The sequence below is a fragment of the Amblyraja radiata genome, chromosome 3, assembly GCF_010909765.2.
Source record: "Amblyraja radiata isolate CabotCenter1 chromosome 3, sAmbRad1.1.pri, whole genome shotgun sequence".
Lineage (NCBI taxonomy): Eukaryota > Metazoa > Chordata > Chondrichthyes > Rajiformes > Rajidae > Amblyraja > Amblyraja radiata.
This window is the reverse complement of record NC_045958.1, coordinates 39,723,159-39,749,926: the sequence shown is the minus strand read 5'-3', so window position 1 is coordinate 39,749,926 and position 26,768 is coordinate 39,723,159. Positions and strand designations below refer to the sequence as shown.

The following is a 26,768-nucleotide window of genomic DNA, read 5'->3' as shown; positions in this document are numbered from 1 at the left end:
TTTGCACATCAGGGAAAGACCTATGAATGTTTAGACTGCTTGAAAGGATGCAAGATGAACTGATAGGACGTGCCCTCATTTCATAAGTGTAAATATCAACACCAATTTACCCTGATACAACTATGTTAATACTATGGCCAAATTCTACTTCCTCAGAAGGCTGTCAATTCAGTATGTCTCCAATGACTCTTACCAATTTCTACAGATGCGCCATAGAAAGCATCATTTCTGGATGTAGCTAAGGTTGGTATGGTAACTACTCTGCCGAAGACCACAAGAAATTGCTTAGTTGTAAACGTAGACCAGTCCATCATACAAACCAACTTCCACCCCCCCTCCACCACCCCACCCCCTCCACCCTCATGTCTCCATCTTCACTTCATTCTGCCTCCTGAAAGCAGCCAACATTATCAAGACCACTCACAACCTGGTCCCTTTCACATCGGGCAGAAGATACAGTAGTTTTAAAGCATGTACCACCAGATTCAAGAACAGCTTCTTCCACATTGTGAGCAGACTTTTGAACAGACATCTCACATGTTAAGAATGAATTTCCCATCTTCCAATCTTTTTTGTTGCACCCATTGCACTTTTAAAAAATGCACACTTTCTGTTGCTGTGACACAATATTCTCCACTGTTTCAAATTCTGCAGATCACAGTTTCTAGTAAAATGAAGGCACCTTATTGGACCCGACAGGGGTTATATGATTTTCAAGAATAATAATCATTGCATGGAAAATGAAAGTAATGTGATTGAATTGACCAAATTTTATTTCACACCATTTCCTTTACTTCAACTTCAAAGCACTTCATTGGAACAATGATATCTTGCTTCCACTTCAGTTCTCCTGGTCTGTGAGCTCTCAGGTGGCTGACTAAAGCAAATGTGGAACCAAATAATCTACCACAGGTGGAGGAAGAGGTGATTGTCAGGAGAGGCAGGTAAGCAGTTGGTTTAGCAAGTGCTGTGCTCCTTCTGTTTACTCCATGTGTATGGACTTGAGGTACTCAGTAGCTTCTCATGTCATCAAGAAACATGTTTTATTATTTTTTCTGGAGTCACATCCGATGGTCTGGCATCTTGTCTCCTGTTTGCATAGAGCTTTGATGCCCCTTTCCTTTCTGCATCATGATCTCCCACTTCTTGATAATTTACCAAGTCAGCAACCCATGGTGTCTTAGTCTGGATTTTCCTTCCAAACAACAATTCTGCCGATTCTCCCCTGTTGTGCTGTGTGGTGTAACTCTATATGCTGCTACATATGATAAGAGCATCTCCGTCCCATCTTTGCCTTCTGCCTGGACAATTCTCATCCTCTTCTCTAGAGATGGGTTCTGGTGTTCCATTTCTCCATTACCTTGTGGCCTCCTTGGTGTAACTTTGTGATTATATACACCTGTCTTCTTCATGTAGTCAGCAAACGTCTGAGAAATGAACTGAAGCCCATTGTCTGATATATATGACATTGGTAGACCGTGTCTTGCGAAGATTTCCATCTGAAAGTAAGCATGCAGGTACAGCAGGCAGTGAAGAAAGCGAATGGCATGTTGGCCTTTATAACAAGAGGAATCGAATATAGGAGCAAAGAGGTCTTTCTGCAGTTGGACAGAGCCCTAGTGAGACCACACCTGGAGTATTGTGTGCAGTTTTGGTCCCCTAATTTGAGGAAAGACATTCTTGTTATTGAGGGAGTGCAGCGTAGGTTTACAAGGTTAATTCCCGGGATGGCGGGACTGTCATATGCTGAGAGAATGGAACAGCTGGGCTTGTACACTCTGGAGTTTAGAAGGATGATTCTCTGCCTCAGAGGGCGGTGGAGGCAGGTTCTCTGGATGCTTTCCAGAGAGCGCTAGATAGGGCTCTTAAAAATAGCGGAGTCAGAGGATATGGGGAGAAGGCAGGAACAGGGTACTGATTGGGGATGATCAGTCATGATCACATTGAATGGCGGTGCTGGCTCAAAGGGCCAAATGGCCTGTACCTGCACCTATTGTCTATTGTCAAAACTGCTAGTCTTTTCCGATGTTATCGTCTTCATTATAGCATATTCATAATACCTGCTGTAGTAATTAATCACAAATAATATTGACTCTCCTGATGGAAGTGTGCCTAAAAATTATACAGCAACATCTTCCCAATGTCCTGTCGGTAACAATGTGCTTTATATTGGCTCAGGTGGATTGGATCTGCTTACCATCTGACATCTGGCATGATCTCACATGTCGTTCCACATACATTTGTACAAAATTTTGGTTTAGTTCCAACAACTAAATGTCCTTCGTAAGCCAACTAGATCATCCTTGATCTCAGCTTTGTTAGCACTATAATCCTGTTTCCCCTCAGCACACACCTTCCAATTGTGCATAGTTCATCTCTGATAGCTGCATTTTTCCTGTGGACATTCCTCCCAGTCACCTTTTTGGATCTGCTCTCTAATATCTTGTAATTCTGGATCCTTTGACCACCTATTTCTCTTGTTCTCATTGCTCTTGGTGTAGAGTGTATTGCAAGAAATCGTACAAACAATTCTGCTTCCGTCTCCGGTGTAGACCCTTGCAGCTTGTCTATCTTCAGCAATCTGGATAATGAGTCAGGTATATTGTTTTTTCCAGCGATGTGGATCACTCTCTATTTGTACTGTTGCAATCTATTTATGGCCCTGTCTCACGGTGCGAGTCCACCCACGAGTGATCCCGAGTGAAAGAAGAAATCAAGCTCGTGGTTGCCTACGAGTTTATGTTCACGAGTTTAAACGAGTTCCCACGTGTATGTCTAAGTTTGCCGTTTACTTCTCATTTCTGCGATGTACCAAGTTCCTCTCCCGAGTTACTCTTGAGCCAACGACTACCGACGTGTGGAAAAATCATCACATGGATAAAAATGACGTCATGCAGTTTTTTTACTATAAAAAGCCTCCCATGACCATGGACAGAACTGCCCCGATGATCAGCTTCTCCGCGTCTCTTATGTAGCTGCATGCTTCTCTGGGATGCCCCTCGATTCTCAGGTTCTGCTCATATGCGTTCCCCACATAAATGAAAGAATTGTGACAACCCATTCAATTGTTTGCAAACTCCAGCAACAGGCAACATACCTCGTATTTTTTCCAAGGTCACCAGGAGCAAGAGGGTGATCAAGGCGGAGAAAGAATAGAGGCCAATGCCCAGGTAGTCCAACTCGCAGGAGTGCAGGTCCACCATGACGACGCCATGGCCGCGGTGGGCTTTGGGGGAGGCGCAGGTGACATCGGCGACCAGGCAAGGGATGTAGACCGTGGTCTGATTGATCCACCACACGAACCACCTGGCGTCGCAGGTGCAGAGAAAGTGCTTGCCGTTTAGCCGCAGCTCCTGAAGGTGTTTGATGGCGCTGTCCGGGAAACTGGAGGCCTGGATGGTCTTCAGGTTGTTGTAGCCGAGATCCAGGTACTGCAGGGAGGTCACGTCCCGCAGGAAGTCCTTGGTCAGCTTGGAGATCTGGTTGCGGGTGAGGTTGAAGACGCGCAGGGTTTGGGTGCAGTTGGACAGCATGTGAGGCACCGTGGTCAACAGGTTGCTACCGAGGTCCAGCAGCTCCAACCAGCCTAGCAGGTAAAGCCTGGCCCAGTTGAAGCTCCGCAGCCGGTTACCGCTCAGCACAAGCTCCTTGAGTAGCGGGGGCAGGTGGTCAAACACGTTGTGCGGCAGGAACGTGAGTCTGTTGCCCGAGAGGTCGAGGCGGCTCAGGTTGTAGAGGTTCTCAAAGAACTCAATGTACATGTAATTGCCGTCGCTCCACATGTAATTCAACTGGTTGTCCCGGAACTCCAGCACGCTCAGCGAATTGCTCCTCAGCTGAGGTATAGATGTCGTTCTTGCTCATGATCAGCTTGGAGAGATTGGTGAGGGTGTGGATGAAGTTTAATCAGTGCGTCAACCCTTCCATCTGGAAATAGTGGTTGTAGTTGCTGAGGTCCAGCACTTGAAGTTCCTGCAGCTCCTGAAAGGCGGACTCGTAGAGGAGGTCGATGCGGTTGTTTGAGAGGTCCAGGTAGCGCAGGTGAAGGAGGGAAAGGAACTCGGAAACATTTAGGGTTTGGCTGAGGGCATTGCCAGACAGGTTGAGACACTTGATGAACGAGAGGTTCTCGAACTGCGCCGGGCTGATGTAGAAGATATTGTTCCTGCTGAGGTCCAAGGTGGAGCGGTGGTGGTTGCACTCATTGTAGCTCACCGGCGAGAAAGTGACTACATGAAATCTGTGGAAGGAAAAAGGCAGGCGAGGTTTCGGGTCAGGGTCCTTCTTCAGACTCCATGACCCGCTGAGTTCTTCCAACTGTCAAATGGAGACATGGGGGACCACAGATGCAGGCATGTTGAGCGAAACACAAATTGTTGGAGCAACTCAATGGGCCTAATGGCCTAATTCTGCTCCTATGACATGAACATGAAGTGTTGAAGTAAGCCAGCGGGTCAGGCAGCATCTGTGGAGGGAATGGATAGGCAACGTTTCGGATCGAGTCCCTTCTTTTCGAGCCGAATCAACGTCTGTCCATTCCCTCCGCTGATGCTGCCTGTCCCGCTGAGTAACTCCAGCGCTGTGTGAGATCCTTCACACTTTGTGTGTGTTTTATGATGATGATTCCAGCATCTGCAGTTTCTTGTCTCTACATAAACTAGGCCTCAGCAACACTAACCGGGAGATTATGTTGCTGCTGCCAAAACAACAGTTGGCAATGTATGCACGGTAGATGTCAGACTGCGTGGGAAACGAGGTCTCCAGGGAGACAGACACAAAGTGCTGGAGTAACTCCGCGGGACAGGCAGCATCTCTGGACATTTATAAAGCATTACCACTATGTGCATCGAGGACGCTTGCGTGAAGGCAGAAGGGAGAGATTAATTAAAAAGAGAATTAAGAGGAAGTCTCACTGGGTGTGAAAGAGCAAAGAGGCCATCTCTGCGCTTACTACAATTCACAATTGGGGAGTGTGTCGTGGCAGGACAGCTATATTGATGGGTAGCCGACCACAGGAACACTACTGCATGTTAGCAGAAATGCATAGCAAATAAGCTGACTTTCTAGTGTTGTCCTCTGAAAAGTGCTTCCTATAAGATGTTCGTCTGCAAAACCTGCCATTTAGCACATTGCATTGTCCCTTTAAATGCCTGAGTTTAGGCTTGTTGCGGAGGTTAATGAATATAATGTGTTTAAAATAATCTAGCGTGCCTCATTTGTTGATTTTCGTGTTTGCGAGGCCCTTTTATAGACAAATGTTTGGTGTGATGCACCTTCTCTCAATATGTGCAAGAAGTCGTCTTTTTATATTGTCAAATAGGAATAAAGACTTTGTCTCACATTTACTGTGCTGATTGGCTTATTTTATTTTCTACCGAGAGGTGAAACTTTCAAACGTTTAAATAGCTCAACAATTGATGGACCTGAACACTCAAAAATGAAACTTAATGAAAATGTGATTATATCACCTCCCTTCAACTATTTTGTGTTTCAGCATGAGAGGGATTATAACATTAGAGACATTCATCTTGTAGTGATGTGTTAATGAAGAATTGCAGACATCAAGCTGATAGTAAAAAATATATTTATTTAACAATGAGGTAAACAAGCACTGACAATCAAACTGCTGAGGTAAAAGCTTTATCACACTTCAGGCTATCATAAAATGTGGAGCCACCAACAGAAACAAAGTAATGCCCAAGAGGAAAAGACACACATATTAACAAACAGACATTTATAAAGGATATTGAGAACACCTTTTTTACTCACCTTCTGTCCCCTCTGTCCCGCTTCCGGGTTTACCGTTCGCAGGAGTTCCCACGGTAACCGCAAGAGTTATTACGGATATCGCACTGGCCACTGCGTTCATATAATGTTGCAATGCTCAACCACAAGTGTACAAGTCACTCTTGGAGAAATTCAAGCTTGCTTGAATTTTCTCCCGAGTCACCAAGTTACACGATTACCTGCCGTTAGCGCCACGGTGGTCCACGAATGCCGTACTGTTATCGCACGAGGTTCCCACGATGTTAAACTCTGGTTAACTCTTGCGTCAAGTCGCCCCGTGAGAAAGGCCTATTAGCGTTACAAGTCGCTAAGTTACGTCCACGAGTTCCGACGTTCCCGCTACATTAATTCTATGTGATTCCCACGAGTTTGATTTGTTTTAAACTCGGGATCACTCGTGGGTGGACTCGCACCGTGAGACAGGGGTTTAAGCATCCATCATTCAATGTGTCCGGGCACACGGTTTAGATCGAGGGGAGTAGATTGGCTCCAGCTATTTGCAGTCTGTTCACAGCTCAAACTCGATACCATACAGGTAAACATGAAAGTGCTCACATGCACCTTTCTTTTCTGTTAATTCAAATGGACTTCTTCTCATTTGGTTGTATTATAGGCTTAACATTTGGGTCTATCTTGAGTTTGACAATGATCACCCAAATACTAGCTTGAACCACTCCTTTAAATCTGCATATGCCTTCAATGAGTTCACATTTATCCCAATGTGTGGCACACGTAATGCTTGAGCAGTCTCTCATAGAAACATAGAAAATAGGTGCAGGAGTAGGCCATTCGGCCTTTCGAGCCTGCACCGCCATTCAATAGTATCATGGCTGATCATCCAACTCAGTATCCTGTACCTGCCTTCTCTCCATACCCCCTGATCCCTTTAGCCACAAGGGCCACATCTACCTCCCTCTTAAATATAGCCAATGAACTGGCCTCAAATACCTTCTGTGGCAGAGAATTCCAGAGACACCACTGTGTGAAAAATGTTTTCCTCATGTCGGTCCTAAAAGATTTCCCCCTTATCTTTAAACTGTGACCCCTTGTTCTGGACTTCCCCAACATCGGGAACAATCTTCCTCCATCTAGCCTGTCCAACCCCTTAAGAATTTTGTAAGTTTCTATAAGATCCACCCTCAATCTTCTAAATTCTAGCGAGTACAAGCTGAGTCTATCCAGTCTTTCGTCATATGAAAGTCCTGACATCCCAGGAATCAGTCTGGTGAACCTTCTCTGTACTCCCTCTATGGCAAGAATGTCTTTCCTCAGATTAGGAGAACAAAATTGTACCCAATACTCCAGGTGTGGTCTTACCAAGACCCTGTTCAACTGCAGTAGAACCTCACTGCTCCTATACTCAAATCCTTTTGCTATGAATGCTAACATACCATTCGCTTTCTTCACTGCCTGCTGCACCTGCATGCCTACTTTTAATGACTGGTGTACCGTGACACCCAGGCCCCGTTGCATCCTAATCGGCCACCATTCAGATAAGTCTACTTTCCTGTTTTTGCTACCAAAGTGGATAACCTCACATTTATCCACATTATACTGCATCTGCCATGCATTTGCCCACTCACCCAGCCTATCCAAGTCACCCTCCTCACAGCTAACACTGCCTCCAGCTTTGTGTCATCCGCAAACTTGGAGATGTTGCATTCAATTCCCTCGTCCAAATCATTAATATATATTGTAAATAGCTGGGGTCCCAGCACTGAGCCTTGCGGTACCCCACTAGTCACTGCCTGGCATTGTGAAAAGGATCTGTTTACTCCTACTCTTGCTTCCTGTCTGCCAAAGTCAAAGTCAAGGTGAGTCCAGGATCGGCTCTTCCCAACCAGAGACCGCGGCTTCAGGCTGGTGTAGGCCGGAGGCCGGCGGTCAAAGTTTTAAAGTACCTGCCGTGCCGCAGCCGGAAGCACCGCAGTCTGCAGGGCCGGCGGTCGAAGCTCCCCTCCAGGGGAGATGATAAGTCCATGCCGCACCCGCGGTAGAAGACGGCCGCGGGCCGGCGGTGGAAGCTTCTTCTTCCCCCCGGGTCCTCCACGTGAGATCCCGGGCTGTAGACGCCGCACCAGCTGGAGTTCTGCAGACCGCTGCTTCAGGCTGCCGGCTGCCGGCTGCCGCGGGCCAGCGTAACGGAGCGCTCCCCTCCAGCGAGGTCTCACCCGCTCCGCGCCGAGAGTCCACGCTGTGCCCGCCGCTGAAGCTCCGGGCGCGTCTCCGGGAAAGTCGGCGCCGATCCATGCTGTTAGGCCACGGGGGAGTCGACCTGAAAAAGTCGCCTCTCCATGGAAGAGGCGGCCGAAACGGTTTCCCCCTTACCCCCCCACACCACCCCCCACACATAACACACAAAGAAACATTAAAAACAGACTTTTAAACATACTAAAAAAATAAAAAAAGTTGAAAAAAGACGGACACGCTGCCGACAGGCTGCTGCCAGTGCAGCGCCCCCTACCGAATTCACGTCTCACACCTTCAAAGTTACCTTTCTTTAAGTTCAGGACCCTTGTTTCTGAATTAACAATGTCACTCTCCATCCTAATGAAGAACTCAACCATATTATAGTCACTCTTGCCCAAGGGGCCACGCACAACAAGACTGCTAACTAACCCTTCCTCATTACTCAATACCCAGTCTAGAATAGCCTGCTCTCTCGTTGGTTCCTCTACATGTTGGTTTAGAAAACTATCCCGCATACATTCCAAGAAATCCTCTTCCTCAGCACCCTTGTCAATTTGATTCACCCAATCTATATGTAGATTGAAGTCACCCATTATAACTGTTTTACCTTTGTTGCACGCATTTCTAATTTCCTGTTTGATGCCACCCCCAACTCCACTACTACTGTTAGGTGGCCTGTACACAACTCCCACTAGCGTTTTCTGCCCCTTAGTGTTTCGCAGCTCTACCCATATCGATTCCACATCCTCAAAGCTAATGTCCTTCCTTTCTATTGCGTTAACCTCCTCTCTAACCAGCAACGCTACTCCACCTCCTTTTCCTTTCTGTCTATCCCTCCTGAATATTGCATATCCCTGGATGTTGAGCTCCCAGCCTTGGGCACCCTGGAGCCATGTCTCCGTGATCCCAACTATATCATAGTCATTAATAGCTATCTGCACATTCAACTCATCCACCTTATTACGAATGCTCCTTGCATTGACACAAGGCCTTCAGGCTTGTTTTTACAACACTCTTACCCCTTCTACAATTATGTTGAAAAGTGGCCCTTTTTGATTTTTGCACCTGGATTTGTCTGCCTGCCACATTTATTTTTCACCTTGCTACCTATTGCTTCTACCCTCATTTTACACCCCTCTGTCTCTACGCTCACACATTTAAGAAACCCTTTCCCTTTAACTCCATCCTCGACTATCCCATTTGACACCCCACCCCCCTTATTCAGTTTAAAACCACCCGTGTAGCAGTGGCAAACCTGCCTGCCAGAATGATGGTCCCACACCTGTTAAGATGCAATCCGTCCCTTTTGTACAGTTCCCCCTTACTCCAAAACAGATCCCAGTTATCTAAGAATCTTAATCCCTGCCCCGTGCACCAGTTCCTCAGCCACACATTCAGGTCCCGTATCTCCGTTCCTGCTCTCGCCAGCACGAGGAACTGGAAGCAAACCGGAGATAACAACCCTGGAGGTCCTGTTTTTCAGCATTTTTCCGAGCTCTCTGAAGTCACGCTGCAGAATATTCATCCCCTTCTTTCCGACATCGTTTGTGCCGACGTGCATTACCACTTCCGGCTGCTCACCTTCGCCCTTGAGGATTTTCTGCACTCTGTCCGTGACATCCTGGATCCTGGCACCAGGAAGGCAGCACACCATCCTCGAATCCCGTCTATTGCCGCAGAAACCCCTGTCCGTACCTCTCACAATGGAGTCTCCCACTACAATGGCGTTGCCTGACGTTGGCCTCTTTGGTTTTGGCTCAACCGCCCTTTTTGCTTCACAAGCCAGTCCGCCGCTCGGTGTAATAACGTCTTCTGACCCGACAGCTTTTAAGTGGGTGAACCTGTTCACAAGAGGTACAACACCCGGGGACGTTTGCATTCTATGCTTCCCTCCCTTTCTCACCATCACACACTTTCTCTCTTCAAGTACCTTAGGTGTAACAATCTTACTGTAGGACTTGTCGAGGAACGACTCAGTTTCTCCACTGATGAGTGGCTCTCCTTTCTCCTTGATGAGGTACGGGATACTGAGTTGGATGATCAGCCATGATCATATTGAATGGCGGTGCAGGCTCGAGGGGCCGAATGGCCTACTCCTGCACCTAATTTCTATGTTTCTTTGTTTCTATGACGACAAATTCAGCCGTAGTGTGCTTATCACCTGCTTGGACCTCTGCATTGAAAGAGCCAACCATCAGGGGTAGTTTTGATGATGTATAAAGATACAATTTTACTTCGGAGTCACGTGAGTGACTATGTGAAGAATCCCGCCAGGACGCATGCGTGTCATATCGCTACACGCATTGCAACGAGTCACAGCAGGGGGAACGACGTTCCCCTTAGCGGCAGAATTTGAAAGCCGGGAACAGCAGGTAAGGAGACTCTGCGTTCCTTCCACTTACCTTACAGGTGGAGACATGGACCAGATCCACGAAGGCTGCGGGAAAGGTGGCGGGGGAGAACCGCGGAGTTGCGGGCAGCTGGCAGCAGCAGCCAACGGCACGCCAATCTTCCGTAATGGGAACAGCTGTGCCAGACTTCGCTCCCGCACCGGCCACGGCCAGGCAGTAGAGCGAAGCATAAAAACTAACAGAGTCGTTGACTCCGATGAGTCCGACTCTGAATAAGCCGCGAGCGGCCAGTGCCCGTGCGCATTGGGGCCAGTTGGAGCGGCTTCAGGAGCAGCCGCGAGCGGCCAGTGCCCGTGCGCATTGGAGCCGGTTGGAGCGGCTGGGAGCGGGGAACAAAAGCAGCCGCGACGGCCAGTGCCCGTGAGCATTGGAGCCGGTTGGAGCGGCTGCAGGAACTAGAGCAGGAGCAGCTTCAGGAGCAGCCGCGACGGCCAGTGCCCGTGCGCATTGGAGCCGGTTGGAGAGGCTGCAGGAACTGGAGCAGGAGCGGCTTCAGGAACAAGCGGCTTCAGGAGCAGCCGCGACGGCCAGTGCCCGTGAGCATTGGAGCCGGTTGGAGCGGCTGCAGGAACTGGAGCAGCAGCGAGTGGCCAGTGCCCGAGAGCATTGGAGCCAGCTGGAGCGGCTGTTGGAGCAGGTACTCCAAAGTGACAGGCTCCGGGAGATGGAGACTAGTCACAGTGGGCAGCTAGTAAGTCCTACAGCAGTACCTCTTGTAGGGCTGCACAGTGTTTCTCCCTCATCAGAGGGGAGTACAGGGGGTCAATTCTGGGCTGACCCTGAAGAGGGGTGCAGAACATACCCCTAGTGCACATGGGGTGCAAGAAAACCTATTGGATGGTGTCCCAGTTTATTCAACCCGACCAAACTGGCCAAAACCTGGAACCTAAAATAGCTGCAAGTATTGACTACTTGTCAATCAACCAGCTATAAGGACAGGCATTATTTGGACACCACAGCAAGACACTTACCACCAGGGAACTGCAAAACACTGAATGTTCCCAGTGTCAACCAGTGTATTTGAAAACATGTCGGAGCCTCAATCAGAGCCAGGGACTTGAAACTACAGAAAGTTCTGAAAGTCCTAACAGCGGGAATTACGGTTTTCGCCCGCACAATAAACAAAAAAGACATGACACAAGATCACCAGGATGCACTGGCTTTATTTTGCAACTACCAATACGAGTAAACAGCATTAGGAAGAAGTGCCATCCAACCGGCTTTAGACCCTAATTTGCAGGCCTATGCAAACCTGGAACCTCCAAACCACCAATATTACCATTTGGAGGCAACTTATCAAAACAGGTAAAATAACTTGACGAAGAGGGTAAAACCCTGGGGCACATTAAAGCAACGTCTAAAAACTACTTCCTGGGGAATGCGCTAACCCTCAACACCGACCCAACTACAGATCCAGACACCGGCGCCTCAACGTCCACGGAGGATGCCGAAAAAGTAACAAACCTACCAATAGTAACCATGGAGGTAGGTGGGTCTGGGTCCTTACGAGGTTGGTGGGAGATTACAATTCTATCTGGATGCATGGAATAAATTAACCACCGACACTTATATTTTCAGAAGTATAGGGTTATACCATAGAATTTATACAAAACATAATCCTCCAGTTCAGCATGTACCGAACCGAATGTTCGTGCTTACAGGCAAAGAAAAATCAAAAGCGCATGCTGAACTACAGTGGCCATATAAAAAAGGAGTAATGGAGGATATCCAACACGAATCACAGGAATTCGTGTCCAAAATCTTTATCATAAACTAGATGGTGGTTGCCGCATCATCATAGATTTGACTAATTTGAATACTTTCGTACTATATATTCATTACTAGATGGGAACCTTCGTTACTGCTAGGCAATTGATTTCCTAGGTTACTACATGGCAAGCATCGATTTAAAAGATGCTTACTATACAGTCCCCATTAGAGGTGACCACAGATGTTATTTAACACAATGGATCATCTGGGGTTCACCCTTAACTCAGTTCACATGTCAGTGACTTTGCCGAAAGAAAAGGTTACAGCCTTAATGGAGGCTTGCAGCAAAGCAAAACCATCCATCAGACTGGTAGCAAGAATAATTGGCATTATAGTGGCTGCGTTTCCAGCCACACAAATCGGACCTTTACATTATCAAATATTAGAGGGCAAAAATTCGTGCACTCAAAAATTATGGGGGTCATTTTGACAGACCAATTAGCTACCAACAGAGGCCACAATGGAACTAAAATGGTGGAAAGATAACATTAGGCATTGTTCCGATCCAAACATTATCAGCTACCCATCTATGGAACTACATACTGATGTCAGTGCACTTGGATGAGGTGCTACCAATTCCATCTCCAGCTGTGGGGGAGATGGAATGCACAGGAGGCATCATTATTACAAACACTGGGCATAAACTACCTGGGAATGTTAAGTGCATTCCATGGCCTTAAGTCATATTGTTCTGGGTTATATCACCAGCATGTTAGACTACAAATTGACAACACCACCGTGGTAGCATATATCAACCATATGGGTGGAAACATATCGACATCATGTGACAATCTGGCCAACACAATTTGGCAATAGTGTATCCAGAGAGATATTTGGATATCAGCTACCTACTTACCAGGTAAACTAAATTTAGTGGCAGACAACAGGTCACGCAAATTCAATGAAAACACTGAATGGATATTGGATAAAAATGTCGGGTATTTAGGAATATACAGCAAGACTCCGCGTCTGGTATTTTGATAGTACCCGATTGGCCTACTCAACCATGGGTCCCGGTGATACTCGACATGGTATTAGAACCATGCATCACCATCCATCATAGACCTAATTTACTGGTTCTTCCCGCAACAAGGGGTAGTTACCCATGTCATAATTATATAAACCTATTAATTTGTAGAGTTGAAAGCACCTCTACTACACCTGGGACTGACGGACCGAACAGTGGATATTATTTCAGCGGCCCACAGACAGTCCACCAAAAAACAGTACTTGGTGTCATCAAGAAATGGGAAGTACTGTCACAACAATAAACATCACCCACAGATCTATGAACATCCCGTCTGTTCTGGAATTCCTGGCAAGCCTCCATTACGATGAGAGGCTCAGTCATAGTGCCATCAACTGTGCCAGAAGTGCTCTGTCAACATACCTGTGGCAAGGAACAGAGCGACATACTGTTGGGACACACCCTGGTAACCAAACTCATGAGGGGCATTTTTAATGTTAATCCCCCAAGAACCAGGTACTCCCAAATATGGGATGTGAGCATTGTACTGACCATGTTAAGAAACTGGTCTCCAGCTACAGCTCTGTCCCTACAGAAACTGACTATGAAAACAGTCATGCTGATGGCCTTGGTCACGGCACAAAGGGTCCAGTCACTACAGAAACTAAGGCTGGACAACATGATTATTTAATCTGGAAATTTAACTTTTCACATCAATGAATTAGTCAAACAGAACAGACAGGGGTCAGCAGGCCTAAAAACAGAATTCAGGGCCTACCCGACAGATGATCGTCTCTGTATTGTAACACACTTACTATTATATATGGAGTATACTAAGATCATCAGAGGGAAAGAAATTTCACTTTTAATCAGCTACAAACAGCCACTCAAAACAGTGACAGTCCAGACCATCTCTAGATGGCTAAAACAGGTCCTAATAAAGGCTGGAGTAGACACTAGCATTTTTAAATCTCACTCCACCAGGGCTGCAGCTACATCGGCAGCTATGAAGTTGGACGTTCCTATGGACCAAATCCTCAAGACAGCAGGATGGTCAACGGAGAAAACTTTCCAACGACTTTATAACAAACCAGTCATTGAACCTGGAACATTTGCAGAAACAATTTTAAGTTCTGTAATATAATTTACCCCATAAATAGGGGCTATAATTTGGTGTTAATATATTTATCGTTGGGTTTTCAATATCGTATTGATGTCTAATGATGTTAACACTATTCTCCCCATAATCAAGGCAGATGTGATGCATGGACTCGTTCCACGGCATGAAATCACAGAGCTTTAAAATCTTCACGTAGTCACTCACGTGACTCCGAAGTAAAATAGTAAGATTAAACGAGAACTTACCAGTTTGAAGTTTGATCGTTATTTTATGAGGAGTAACGTTGAGGGACTACGTGCCCTCCGCTCCCACCCTTGATCATATACTCAACTGGTATCTCTTCTCTAATTTTACTATGTTTAGTCATTAGTTATCTGTGATTTCACACCGCTGCTTTGAAGAATGACATGCATGCGTCCTGGCGGGGTTCTTCACGTAATCCCTCAACGTTACTCATAAAATAACGATCAAACTTCAAACTGGTAAGTTCTCGTTTAATCTTACTATTTCTTCTCACTTTCTTGAAGTGCACTTTATCTTATTCCGTTTTAAATCTTCCCAAAGTGCTCTATACCAATAACATTGCTATCACTTCTCGAGTCTACTATAATGTCTACTTCCACACTTCCAATTCTCACTGGGACCATTGCATGGTTATTGTTGATAGCAAAAGCATATCCTGCATCCATACTTGTTTTGCCAAGTTTACATTCACTCGAACATTCATTAACTTGGTTTAAATGTTGATAGTATCCGTCTCTCTGCCCTCTTCTTCCTCCAAATGTATTTGTTTTTTCTTCTTTCTTTGCCTGGGGTTCGATCCGTCTTTTTTCCCCACACCTTCTGCATGTTTGACCCCTGGCAGGGCAACATGTATCCTTGGCAAAATGTCCTAAATTTCTACATCTAAAACACACACAATCATCTTCAGCTTTGGAATGATGGAGTTTAGAAGGATGAGGGGATGATCTTATAGAAACATATAAAATTATAAAAGGACTGGACAAGCTAGATGCAGGAAAAATGTTCCCAATGTTAGGCGAGTCCAGAACCAGGGGCCACAGTCTTAGAATAAAGGGGAGGCCATTTAAGGCTGAGGTGAGAAAAAACTTTTTCACCCAGAGAGTTGTGAATTTGTGGAATTCCCTGCCACAGAGGGCAGTGGAGGCCAAATCATTGGATGGATGGATTTAAGAGAGAGTTAGATAGAGTTCTAGGGGCTAGTGGAATCAAGGGATATGGGGAGAAGGCAGGCACGGGTTATTGATTGGGGACGATCAGCCATAATCACAATGAATGGCGGTGCTGGCTCGAAGGACCGAATGGCCTCCTCCTGCACCTATTTTCTATGTTTCTATGACCCTTGCCATGTCCATGTCCTTTGCGAGTGCCAGTAGATGTCATCTTGGCTTCTTTATCCAATCTCATGGTCTGAAACTGGGTTTCTACAGCTTCAAATGAACAGGCAATTTTCAGTGTTTCCCATAATGTTAGCGCGTCACCTTTCCCCAACAACTCGTGTCTCAAGTCATTTGATTTGCAACTTTGCACAACCTGATCTCTGATTTGATTCTCCAACTCAGCTCCATAATTACAGCCCTCAGAAACCTGATGCAATCTTGTGACAAACTGAGCAATGCTTTCTCCTTCTCTCTCTGTTGATTGCCAGAATACATGTTGAAATGTAGCATTTGTTTGCACCACATAATGCTTCTTCAAAGCAGCAATCTTCATCGCATAATTTGATTTTCCTCCCGTCTCTGGAAGTGTTTTGGAAGTCTCCCTAAGTGAAGCTCCAGCACTGTACAATAACAATGCTCTCTATCGTGTGAGCTGCTCCGGCATTGCTCCTTCAACAAGCAGACCTAGGCTATCTGCGTAGGAGTCAAATTCTTCTAGCTATGCCTTAAACTTTGCACTCTCAACACTTGCCTCCCAATTCTGGTTGAATTAATTCAAACTTCTAATTCCAGCTGCTTCGTTAAACGCTATACCTGCGTAAAACGTTGAACTAAACATTTACTAGTTCATCCTCGTTGCCAATATCAGATCCTCGCCTGGATCCGAATGTAATAAACACGCTTCAAGGACACTGAACATAAAAGCTTTTGGTTTATTCGTCTGCCATTCTTTTACATCCTGGCAACATGTGTCCTCTGGCCTTTCTGACATAGTAACACGTGATACATTTAAATACGTCAGTTACCATGACACCCACAAAATAGCATCCGTTTTGAGGACATTTAGTGTCAGGCAAGTATAATTAGGGCACCAATACTCAGAATCTTGGTCAGAGGAAGGACATGAATGTTGATTTGCTTATTGTTCGAATAAATTGAAGATTTTGCCGAACTGCATTGGTGGTATTCTGCAATGGTTTGAGAAGCATGCTATAAGGTAGTCCATGTCTCATACATTTTACATGAGAACAAAGATTACCTCGTCTGGCAGGCCATAGGTTGTGCTGGTGCACTGAAGACGATTGTGAATTTCATCAATGATATCTATCCCAGAAGGGTACAGAAAGCTGTTCACATTTTCTATCCTTTTTTTCATATACCTGTATCTTATTTGCCTGAAGCTTGGTGGTATATAATGAATAGGTTTAGTGTACACTGGAGTCAAGCTAGGCTGCTTCATTGCCTCAGCGCTTTCCGCAATCTTTCTAACCACGATGCTGCAGGTGACCTCCAACAATCTTCAATCCACAGTACAAATGAATAACTGCTCAAACTATGTCATTACCACTTCAAAAACCAAGATCACACAACTCCATTCATTGAATTGCAATATACATATGATGCCTCCTTGGTCACTAAGTAAGCTCAGCATTTATAGAGACTGAACTGTAGAGGTATAAGCAGTCATAATGAAGCATATTTAGCAGTATTCTCAAGCCAATAAGGATATTTTCCTGTTAAATTTGAATTTTGAATAACTTATTATTATCAGATGACTATATGAGTATTCCCAATATAAATAAATGGCGATGTGGTAATGGTGATAATTTATTCACATCTGAATAGTATTATTATCATCCCCTAAATCAATATTGTCTCTTTTGAACATCATTTTATTTTCACATATACAATTTAGTACTTCAGAACACAAACTTAAGAAAGCTATAACAGTAAAAAGGAAAATTACTTCAAAACTGAGGTCAGGTTCATTAAACATATTTCCAAACCAACCAAGTGCAGCATTAATAAAAGCCAAGAGGGACAAAAATGCAATAAGGTTAGCGGCAATGTTTGCCACCAAAGGGATTGCAATACTCGCTCCCAGACAGGCTGCTTCTATAAAGTTTTTCGCCTCACTGCAAAACAAAAAAGAAACAACATGTAAGACAGTCCCTACTGTGCTTCACAATAGTTAAAAGTTCATCAGCCAGATTTCCCAGGAAAAATAATGGCAAGTTTGTGATTTATGTTTAAAAGTAAAATATTTAGCAATCAATTATTACTGAATGCAAATCAGCCAGCAATTCAGAGGAAAAAAAGAGATGCCCATGAGATGTGAATCACCAGAAATTGCTGGGCGATTTATATTGCTTTTTGGCAAACGTTTCTCACACTTAATATCCCCCAAACTAAAAACATGCAAAGTCGTACATTAATAGGCTGTTAGCACTCAGTGGAAAGTAACTGTGAATTAAGGCAAATTACATTTTAATAGCATGGTAAATGTCGATATAAAGTCAACAATTTTGTCAGCCTCGATAAAGAACATAATCTTATATCAAGTTTGAATCTTACATCAAGCAAATTGATATATTTAAGAATCAAATAATTAAATTTCTCCAACTATTGTTTAGAGTCAAACAGCTTGGAAGCAGGCCCTTTGGCCCAACTTACCCAGGCTAACCAACATGCCCTATCTACACTAGTTCCACTTGCCGGCACTTGGCCCATAACCCGCTAAATCTATCCTATCCATGTACCTGTACAAATGTCTTTTAAATGTTATTGTAGATTGGTTATTGCATGTGAACCAATCATAGTAGAGTAGCATCATTAACCCCACCTTACTGTATGCTTTATATTAACACCCACTTCCTACATTAGGCAGTCTTGGAAGAGGTAGTGATGAACTAACAACTAACAACCTGCTGTACCGCTATACTATGTGTTACAATTAAAGATGACTTTAAACTAGACCTGTGTAACATCAATCATTTACATGGTGTCAGACAGCGTGAAGTGACCCACTGCGTCCGTATATTGTGTTTTATTTGTGTTTTAATTTTTTTATTTGTATCACCGTGGCTCACTCGTGCCGCAAGCCAGCGCAGCTCACCTTCGATTCAGACATCGGTGAACGATGGAGGCTATTTGAGATCGACCACGAGCACTATATCAACATCGTCCATCGCAATGAACCAGATGCTGTCAAAGCTTCGCTTCTACTAAACCTGGCGGGACCAGAGGCTCTGATGAGAGCGCAGACTTTCGACTTCACGCCAGCCGTTCTTGACTCCAACGATCAGGTAGTTGTACCTGCTGAGACTGTGCATGGCCCCAATGTCTTACTGCGTAAATTCCAGGAACTATGCGACCTACCCTCAAACCGTAGCTTAGAACGAGCAAAATTCTTCGCGAGACACCAGCTTCCCGATGAGCCTGTTGAAAGATTTATTTGTGATTTCAAATATATGCCTCAGCGATGCTGCTTCGGGGTCATGTCCAACAAATTAATCAGGGACAAACTTGTCAGTGGTATGACTGATCAAAAGCTAAAGACTGAGTTACTACGGAATGCTGATTTAACCCTTGAACAAGCTGTGCATGCCTGCCGCACGTCTGAGATTGTGGCTCCACTTAGTGACCAGTTTGACACTCATAAAAAGAGTATAAACCTGACGGGTTTCAACAAATGAGCCACACCAACAGCTAACAGAAGATTTATGAATGAACCGCCGCAAATGGCTAACTGGGATTTATCAATGAGCTGCTGCAGAGATGTCCGAATTGTAACTATTTCCACAAGGGACGGATGTTCTGTCCAGCGAACGGCAAGCCATGTAATTACTGCAAGAAGATGAATCACTTCGCCGTCTCCTGCAGGTCCCGTGGAAACAGAACTTCCAGCTCAGTGTACAACCATACATTTTCAGACTCGCAGGACCAGCTCGAAGCTGCCCATGAAGACGATCCAATTCGCTCATATGAGGAGTCCACTGTGCATACACTCCTACACACAGCTGGTAAGCTTTTGGATCCGTCTGTGTCCATGAGCCTGTGACGGCCAAATTGGATACTGGGGCTCGCATGAATGTAATGTCTCTGCATGTCTACAACAAGATAAAAAATAATGAGACCTTGACTAGAGACAGGTCTAACTTACATGCTTATGGGGGGCGAGGTTCCGCATTCTCTTGGAAGAACTAGCTTTAAATGTGTGCTGCAAAACATCACAAGAAATCTGACTTTCTATATCCTAAAATCGGACTCTGTGACTACTGGGCATCCATGCATGCCAAGACCTAGGGCTAGTCTCCTTCAACTGCTCCGTTCACAAGCCACTTATATCCGAGGAACCGATAAAAAGCTACCCTGATCTGTTCGATGGCAAGCTGGGCAAGCTGCCTGCAACCTATAAGATCGGCATAGACCCCACCGTCGACCCTGCGGACCGTGCCCCCCACCATGTGCTACATGCCATGCGAGACAGAATCGAGACTGAACTAAAAAACATGGTCTCCATGGGTGTACTAGCTGAAATCTGCGAACCCACAGACTGGGGCTCCACCATGGTTGTCACACATAAGAAAGACAAAAACGAGCTCCGCGTGTGCATCAATCCAAGAGACTTAAACACTGCCATCAAGCGCCCACACTATCCAATGAGGACTGTCGAGGACGTCGCTGCACAAATCGGGTGCGCAACTGTGTTTTCTGTACTAGACGCAAAAAGCTCGTTCTGGCAAATACCTCTGGATGATGAGTCCTCAAACCTCACCACGTTTGCTACACCATTTGGCAGATTCAAATTTCTTGGAATGCCATTCGGCATCAACTCGGCCAGCAAGGTCTTTCAAAGAACCATGGAACAGCTGTTCGCAGGCCTCCCATGTGCCATCATCGTAGATGACATCCTGGTTTATGGCAAGGACATAGCGGAGCATGACAACAACCTCAAGCTTGTTCTGGACAGGGCACGTGAGATTAACCTAAAATTCAACCCTAAGAAATGCAAGTTCCGGGTTCCAGAGGTCACTTATGTCGTACACATATTCACTTCTGATGGACATCAGCCTGACCCGAAGAAAACCGCTGCCATCCGAGAAATGCCAGCCCCTACCGACGTGCTAAGGCTACAACGATTTCTGGGTATGGTGAACTATCTGCCAAAGTTCATACCCAATCTCAGCGAGCTAAGTTCACCACTGAGCCAACTCACCCACAAGGACACTGAATGGACCTGGTACCAGCAGCATCAACAGGTATTCTATTTTTTTTTTTGAAGTTCAGTTGGCCAGCGCTCCCACCCTGACATACTTCGATCTGAAGCATCCTGTCACGATAACCTGTGATGCTTCACAATACGGGATGGGCGCAGCCTGCCTTCAAACATCTGCCAATGGTACTGTACTACCTGTATCTTATACCTCCTGCACCATGACGGACACCGAACAGCGCTATGCCCAGATCGAGAAAGAGCTGCAAGCTGTGGTCTTCGCTTGCTCAAAATTCAAGGACTTCATCTTTGGGAACACTTTCACATGCGAAACAGACCACCAACCACTTGTAACCATCCTGCACAAACTTATACACGCAGCACCTGCACGACTGCAGCGCATGATGATGCAGCTCCAGCGGTTCAACTTCAGAATCGTTTACAAGAGAGGAAAGGACATGCTCGTTGCCAACACCCTCTCTCGTTCACCACGTGCATCCAGTGAACGACATCCCTATGAATGCGATGATCTTACGGTTCTAAAGATTGACTTCGTTCCCACGGAACGCCTGCGTCGCCTGGCTGAACACACAACCGCTGACAGCACTCTACAGCTACTCATCCATAATCAAAAGAGGCTGGCCAGACAGACAATCCAGCATACCACTGGAGGTGCAGCCGTTCTTCCTAGTATGCGATGAGCTGGTAATACAGGACAGTGTCATTGTTAAAGGTCACAAAGTCGTGATCCCTTCATCCTTACAAGACGAATACTACAAAGAGGCACACACCGGTCACCCAGGTACCGGGGCCACATTGGCCCACACACTGAGCATGTTCAACTGGCCCGGGACAGAACAGCTTCCTGTCCGATCTGCAACAGTTTGGCACCACACCAACAGAAACAGCCTCTGCTACAACAACCCCCACCAGCACTGCCATGGACATCGCTGGCAGCAGACATTTTCGAATGGCACGGTAAACACTACCTAGTCCTAGTTGACTCCTACTCCTACTGGTGCGGACTCGATTTACTGCCCACCATCACATCCGACATGGTCATTCAGATTCCTATTAAATCTTTCTCCGCACACCTTAAACCTCTTTCCTTTGGTTCTTGATTCCATTGCTCTGGGCCAAAGTCTATTCCTCTCATGATTTTGTACACCTCTATAAGACCACACCTTATATGTCTGTGCTCCAAGGAATAAAGTCCAAGCCTGCTCAACCTCTTCCAATAGCTCAGGCCCTCGAGTCTTGGCAACATTCTTGTAAATCTTCTCTGCACCCTTTCCAGCTTGACAACATCTTTCCAATAACAATGACCAAACCTGAACACAATACTCTAAATGTGGCCTCACCAATGTCTTGTACAACTGTAACATAGCAATAGACAATAGACAATAGGTGCAGGAGTAGGCCATTTGGCCCTTCGAGCCAGCACCGCCATTCAATGTGATCATGGCTGATCATCCCTAATCAGTACCCCGTTCCTGCCTTCTCCCCATATCCCCTGACTCCGCTATTTTTAAGAGCCCTATCTAGCTCTCTCTTGAAAGCATCCAGAGAACCTGCCTCCACCGCCCTCTGAGGCAGAGAATTCCACAGACTCATCACTCTCTGTGAGAAAAAGTGTTTCCTCGTCTCTGTTCTAAATGGCTTACTCCTTATTCTTAAACTGTGGCCCCTAGTTCTGTACTCCCCCAACATCGGGAACATGTTTCCTGCCTCTAGCGTGTCCAAGCCGTTAACAATCTTATATGTTTCAATGAGATGCCCTCTCATCCTTCTAAACTGCAGAGTGTACAAGCCCAGCTGCTCCATTCTCTCAGCATATGACAGTCCCGCCATCCCGGGATTAACTTTGTAAACCTACGCTGCACTCCCTCAATAGCAAGAATGTCCTTCCTCAAATTAGGGGACCAAAACTGCACACAATTCTCCAGGTGTGGCCTCACTAGGGCTCTGTACAACTGCAGAAGGACCTCTTTGCTCCTATATTCGATTCCTCGTGTTATAAAGGCCAACATGCCATTCACTTTCTTCACTGCCTGCTGTAACTGCATGCTTACTTTCATAGACTGATGTACAAGGACCCCCAGATCCCGTTGTACTTCCCCTTTTCCCAACTTGATGCCATTTAGAAGGTAATCTGCCTTCCTGTTTTTGCTACCAAAGTGGATAACCTCACATTTATCCGCATTAAACTTCATCTGCCATGCATCTTCCCACTCCCCCAACCTGTCCAAGTCACCCTGCATTCTCATAGCATCCTCCTCACAGTTCACACTGCCACCCAGCTTTGTGTCATAACCTCTTAACTTTTAAACTCAATTCTCTGAATGATGAAAGTCAATCTGCCGAAAGTCCTTTTGACCACCCTATCTATCTGTGATGCTACTCTCAAGGAATTATGCACCTGTATTCCTAGATCATAGAAACATAGAAACATAGAAAATAGTTGCAGGAGTAGGCCATTCGGCCCTTCGAGCCTGCCCCGCCATTCAATATGATCATGGCTGATCATCCAACTCAGTATCCTGTACCTGCCTTCTCTCCATACCCCATGATACCTTTAGCCACATCTAACTCCCTCTTAAATATAGCCAATGAACTGGCCTCAACCACCTTCTGTGGCAGAGAATTCCAGAGATTCACCACTCTGTGTGAAAAATGTTTTTTTCACCTCGGTCCTAAAAGATTTCCCCCTTATCCTTAAACTGTGATCCCTTGTTCTGGACTTCCCCAACATCGGGAACAATCTTCCTGCATCTAGCCTGTCCAACACATTAAGAATTTTGTAAGTTTCTATAAGATCCCCTCTCAACCTTCTAAATTCTAGCGAGTACAAGTCGAGTCTATCCAGTCTTTCTTCATATGAAAGTCCTGACACCCAGGAATCAGTCTGGTGAACCTTCTCTGTACTCCCTCTATGGCAAGAATGTCTTTCCTCAGATTAGGAGACCAAAACTGTACGCAATACTCCAGGTGTGGTCTCACCAAGACCCTGTACAACTGCAAGAGCCTGTACAACTGCAGATCCCTCTGCTCTGCAACATTACCCAGAGGCCTACCATTCACTGTGTAGGTCCTGCCCATGTTACACTTCCCAAAACACCATCTCACATTTCTCTGTTAAATTTCATCAACCATTCCTCAGTCCACCTACCCAACCGATCAAAATAGTGCTGCAATTTTTGAGAACCGTCTTTGCTATCTACAATATCGCCCACTTTTGTGCCATCTGCAAATTTGCTAATCATGCCTTGTATGTTCTCATCCACATCATTGATGACAAATAGCAATGCACCCAGCGCTGACCCTGAGACACACCACTAGTTACAGGCGTCCAGTCTGAATACCAACCTTCTACCATCACCTTCTACTTCCTTCCATGAAGTCAATTTCCTATCATTCAGCTATCTATTCTTTACATCCCATGCGATCTAACCTTCTAGAGCAGCCTACCATGCAGAACCTTGTCAAATGCCTTGCTGAAATCTATATATACAATATCTACAACTCTGCCCTCATCAATCTTTTAGGTCACATCCTCAAAAAACGGAATCAGAAAAGTACAAATAATGATGACCTGTTATCGTGAAAGTTCACACGTAAATATTTTTCATTTTATTACTTTTACTATCAGAAGTACAGAATTTACCATGTGCTTTATGATCTTCATCCTCACAAATCATTGCAAATGGAAACAAAACTTGCCTTTTATCGAATTTGATATTGCTGTTGGCTGTTATTTTAGCCCTTTCTGTCTCTGGCCAGAACAATTTAGCAACAGCAAGAGCAGCAGGAGCAGACATCACTGAAGCTGTTAGCAAATGGGCAGCTGGAACCTGAATTTGAAATACTAGAAGTCAGATATGTCCTTGTAACATAATTCAATTTACAATTTAAATTCTGCATGGAGCTGGATAAAATCAACAGAACAGTGTAACCACCTGCAGATCTTTTACATTTCAATTGCATAAAACATACTAGATGCATATGAATTATGTCAAAGATATCATCAGTGATGTTTATTTAAAAAAGATAAACAAATGGTTTCAGGATAAAGTAAAGCAGATGGTCATAGAGCATACCATATCTCAATGGTAATAATTATCATCCATAAGGAAACTAATCAGTTGATTGGGCCCATGTCAGTTCTGTACAAAGCAATCCTATAAGGACCATTCCATTCTCTAATTTCCCTGCAGTGCCACTATCCATTCTTTCAAATTTCCATCAATTTCCTTTTGATTCTTTTGCCACTTATTTGTAGTAAACTATAATTTGGAGCAGCTAACTAACCTACCAGGGGCCACAGTTTAAGAATAAGGGTAAGCCATTTGGAATGGAGACAAGGAAACAGTTTTTCTCACGGAGAGTTGTGAGTCTGTGGAATTCTCTGCGGTGGAGGCCGGTTCTCTGGATACTTTCAAGAGAGAGCTAGATAGGGCTCTTAAAGATAGCGGAGTCAGGGGAAATGGAGAGAAGGCAGGAACGGGGTACTGATTGGGGATGATCAGCCATGATCACATTGAATTACGGTGCTGGCCCGAAGGGCCAAATGGCCTACTCCTGCACCTATTGTCTATGTTACAGTTGTACAAGACATTGGTGAGGCCACATTTAGAGTATTGTGTTCAGGTTTGGTCATTGTTATTGGAAAGATGTTGTCAATCCTTTAAAACCGAGATGAGAAGAACTTTTTTCACACAGAGAGTGGTGAATCTCTGGAACTCCCTGCCACAGAGGGTAGTCGAGGCCAGTTCATTGGCTATATTTAAGAGGGAGTTAGATGTGGCCCTTGTGGCTAAGGGGATCAGAGGGTATGGAGAGAAGGCAGGTACGGGATACTGAGTTGGATGATCAGCCATGATCATATTGAATGGCGGTGCAGGCTCGAAGGGCCGAATGGCCTACTCCTGCACCTAATTTCTATGTTTCTGACATCCTGGTAAATCTTCTCTGAACCCTTTCAAGCTTGACAACATCTTTCCAATAACATGGTGACCAACACAATATTTTAAATGTGGCCTCACCAACATCTTATGTAACTGTCAGATGTTTATGTTTTACATAACTTCTATACTCAATATTCTGACTGATGAAGGACAATGTGCCGAAAGCTTTCTTGACCACCCATCTACCTGTGACCACTTCGAATTTTCTATCCATTCAGCTATCTCTCCTTGGATCCCATTCAATCTAACCTTCCAGAGGAGCCTGCCAAGCAGAACCCTGGGGGGGAGAGGGGGGTTGGTGGGGACTAGAGGGGGGTGGAGGAGGGGTGAGGGGGGTTGGAGGTGGGGAGAAGGAGGATGGAGGAAGGGAGTAGAAGAGAGGTGAGGGGCAGAGAGGGAGAGGGGGAGGTGGGGCAGAGGGGGGAGGGGTTGAGGGGGGAGGGGTAGAGGGGGGAAGGGGGGGGAGAGGGGATGGGGAAGGGGAGAGGGGTAGGGGGAAGGGAGAGGGGGGAGAGATGGGTGGGGAAGGGGGGGGCAGAGGGGGGAGGGGGAGAGAAGGGGAAGAGTGGGGAGGGAGGGGGAGAGGGAGTGGAGGAGGGGGAGGGGAGATGGGGAGAGCGGGAGGAGAGAGGGTGACGAGGGAGGGGTGAGAAGAGAGGGTGAGGAGAGAGGGGTGAGGAGAATAGGGAATGGGGGAGAGAGGGGGAGGAGAGAGGGGAGAGGGGCGAGGGGTGAGGAGCGAGGGGTGAAGAGAGGGGTGAGGAGAGAGGTACGAGGAGGGGGGAGACGGGGCAGAGGGAGGGAGCGGGAGGGGAGATGGGGGAGAGAGTGGGGAGGGGGAGGAGAGGGGAAGGGAGAGAGAGGATGATGAGGACAGGAGGAGAGCGGTGAGGGTGAAGGGGACAGGTAGGGGAAGGGGGGTGGTAGAGGGGGGAGGGGTGGGTGAGGGGTAGAGAGGGATGGGGGAGGGGAGGGGAAGGTGAGAGGGGTGGGGGAGGAGAGGGGAGGAGGCAGAGAGGGGGCAGAGAGGGGGAGAGGGGAGGGGGAGGGAGAGGGGGAAAGAGAGGAGGGGAGAGAGCGGAGGCGGGGAGAGAGAGAAGGGGATGTGGGGAAAGGCAGGGGTGGAAGGGAGGGAGGGAGGGAGGGGGAGAGAGAGATTAGAG

General features: G+C 46.0%; 1 protein-coding gene across 1 annotated transcript in view; it reads right to left on the bottom strand.

The window, feature by feature from the left end:
* The window catches only part of slc28a3 (solute carrier family 28 member 3), a 213,583-nt gene that overhangs the window by 34,307 nt on the left and 152,508 nt on the right, over positions 1–26,768 (bottom strand). The window contains exons 12-13 of the mRNA XM_033017663.1: positions 24,358–24,492; positions 17,393–17,557 (exon numbers count right to left, since the gene is read on the bottom strand). Of these exons, the coding sequence (XP_032873554.1) occupies positions 17,393–17,557; positions 24,358–24,492 (300 nt within the window). The remainder of the gene's footprint in view (positions 1–17,392; positions 17,558–24,357; positions 24,493–26,768) is intronic.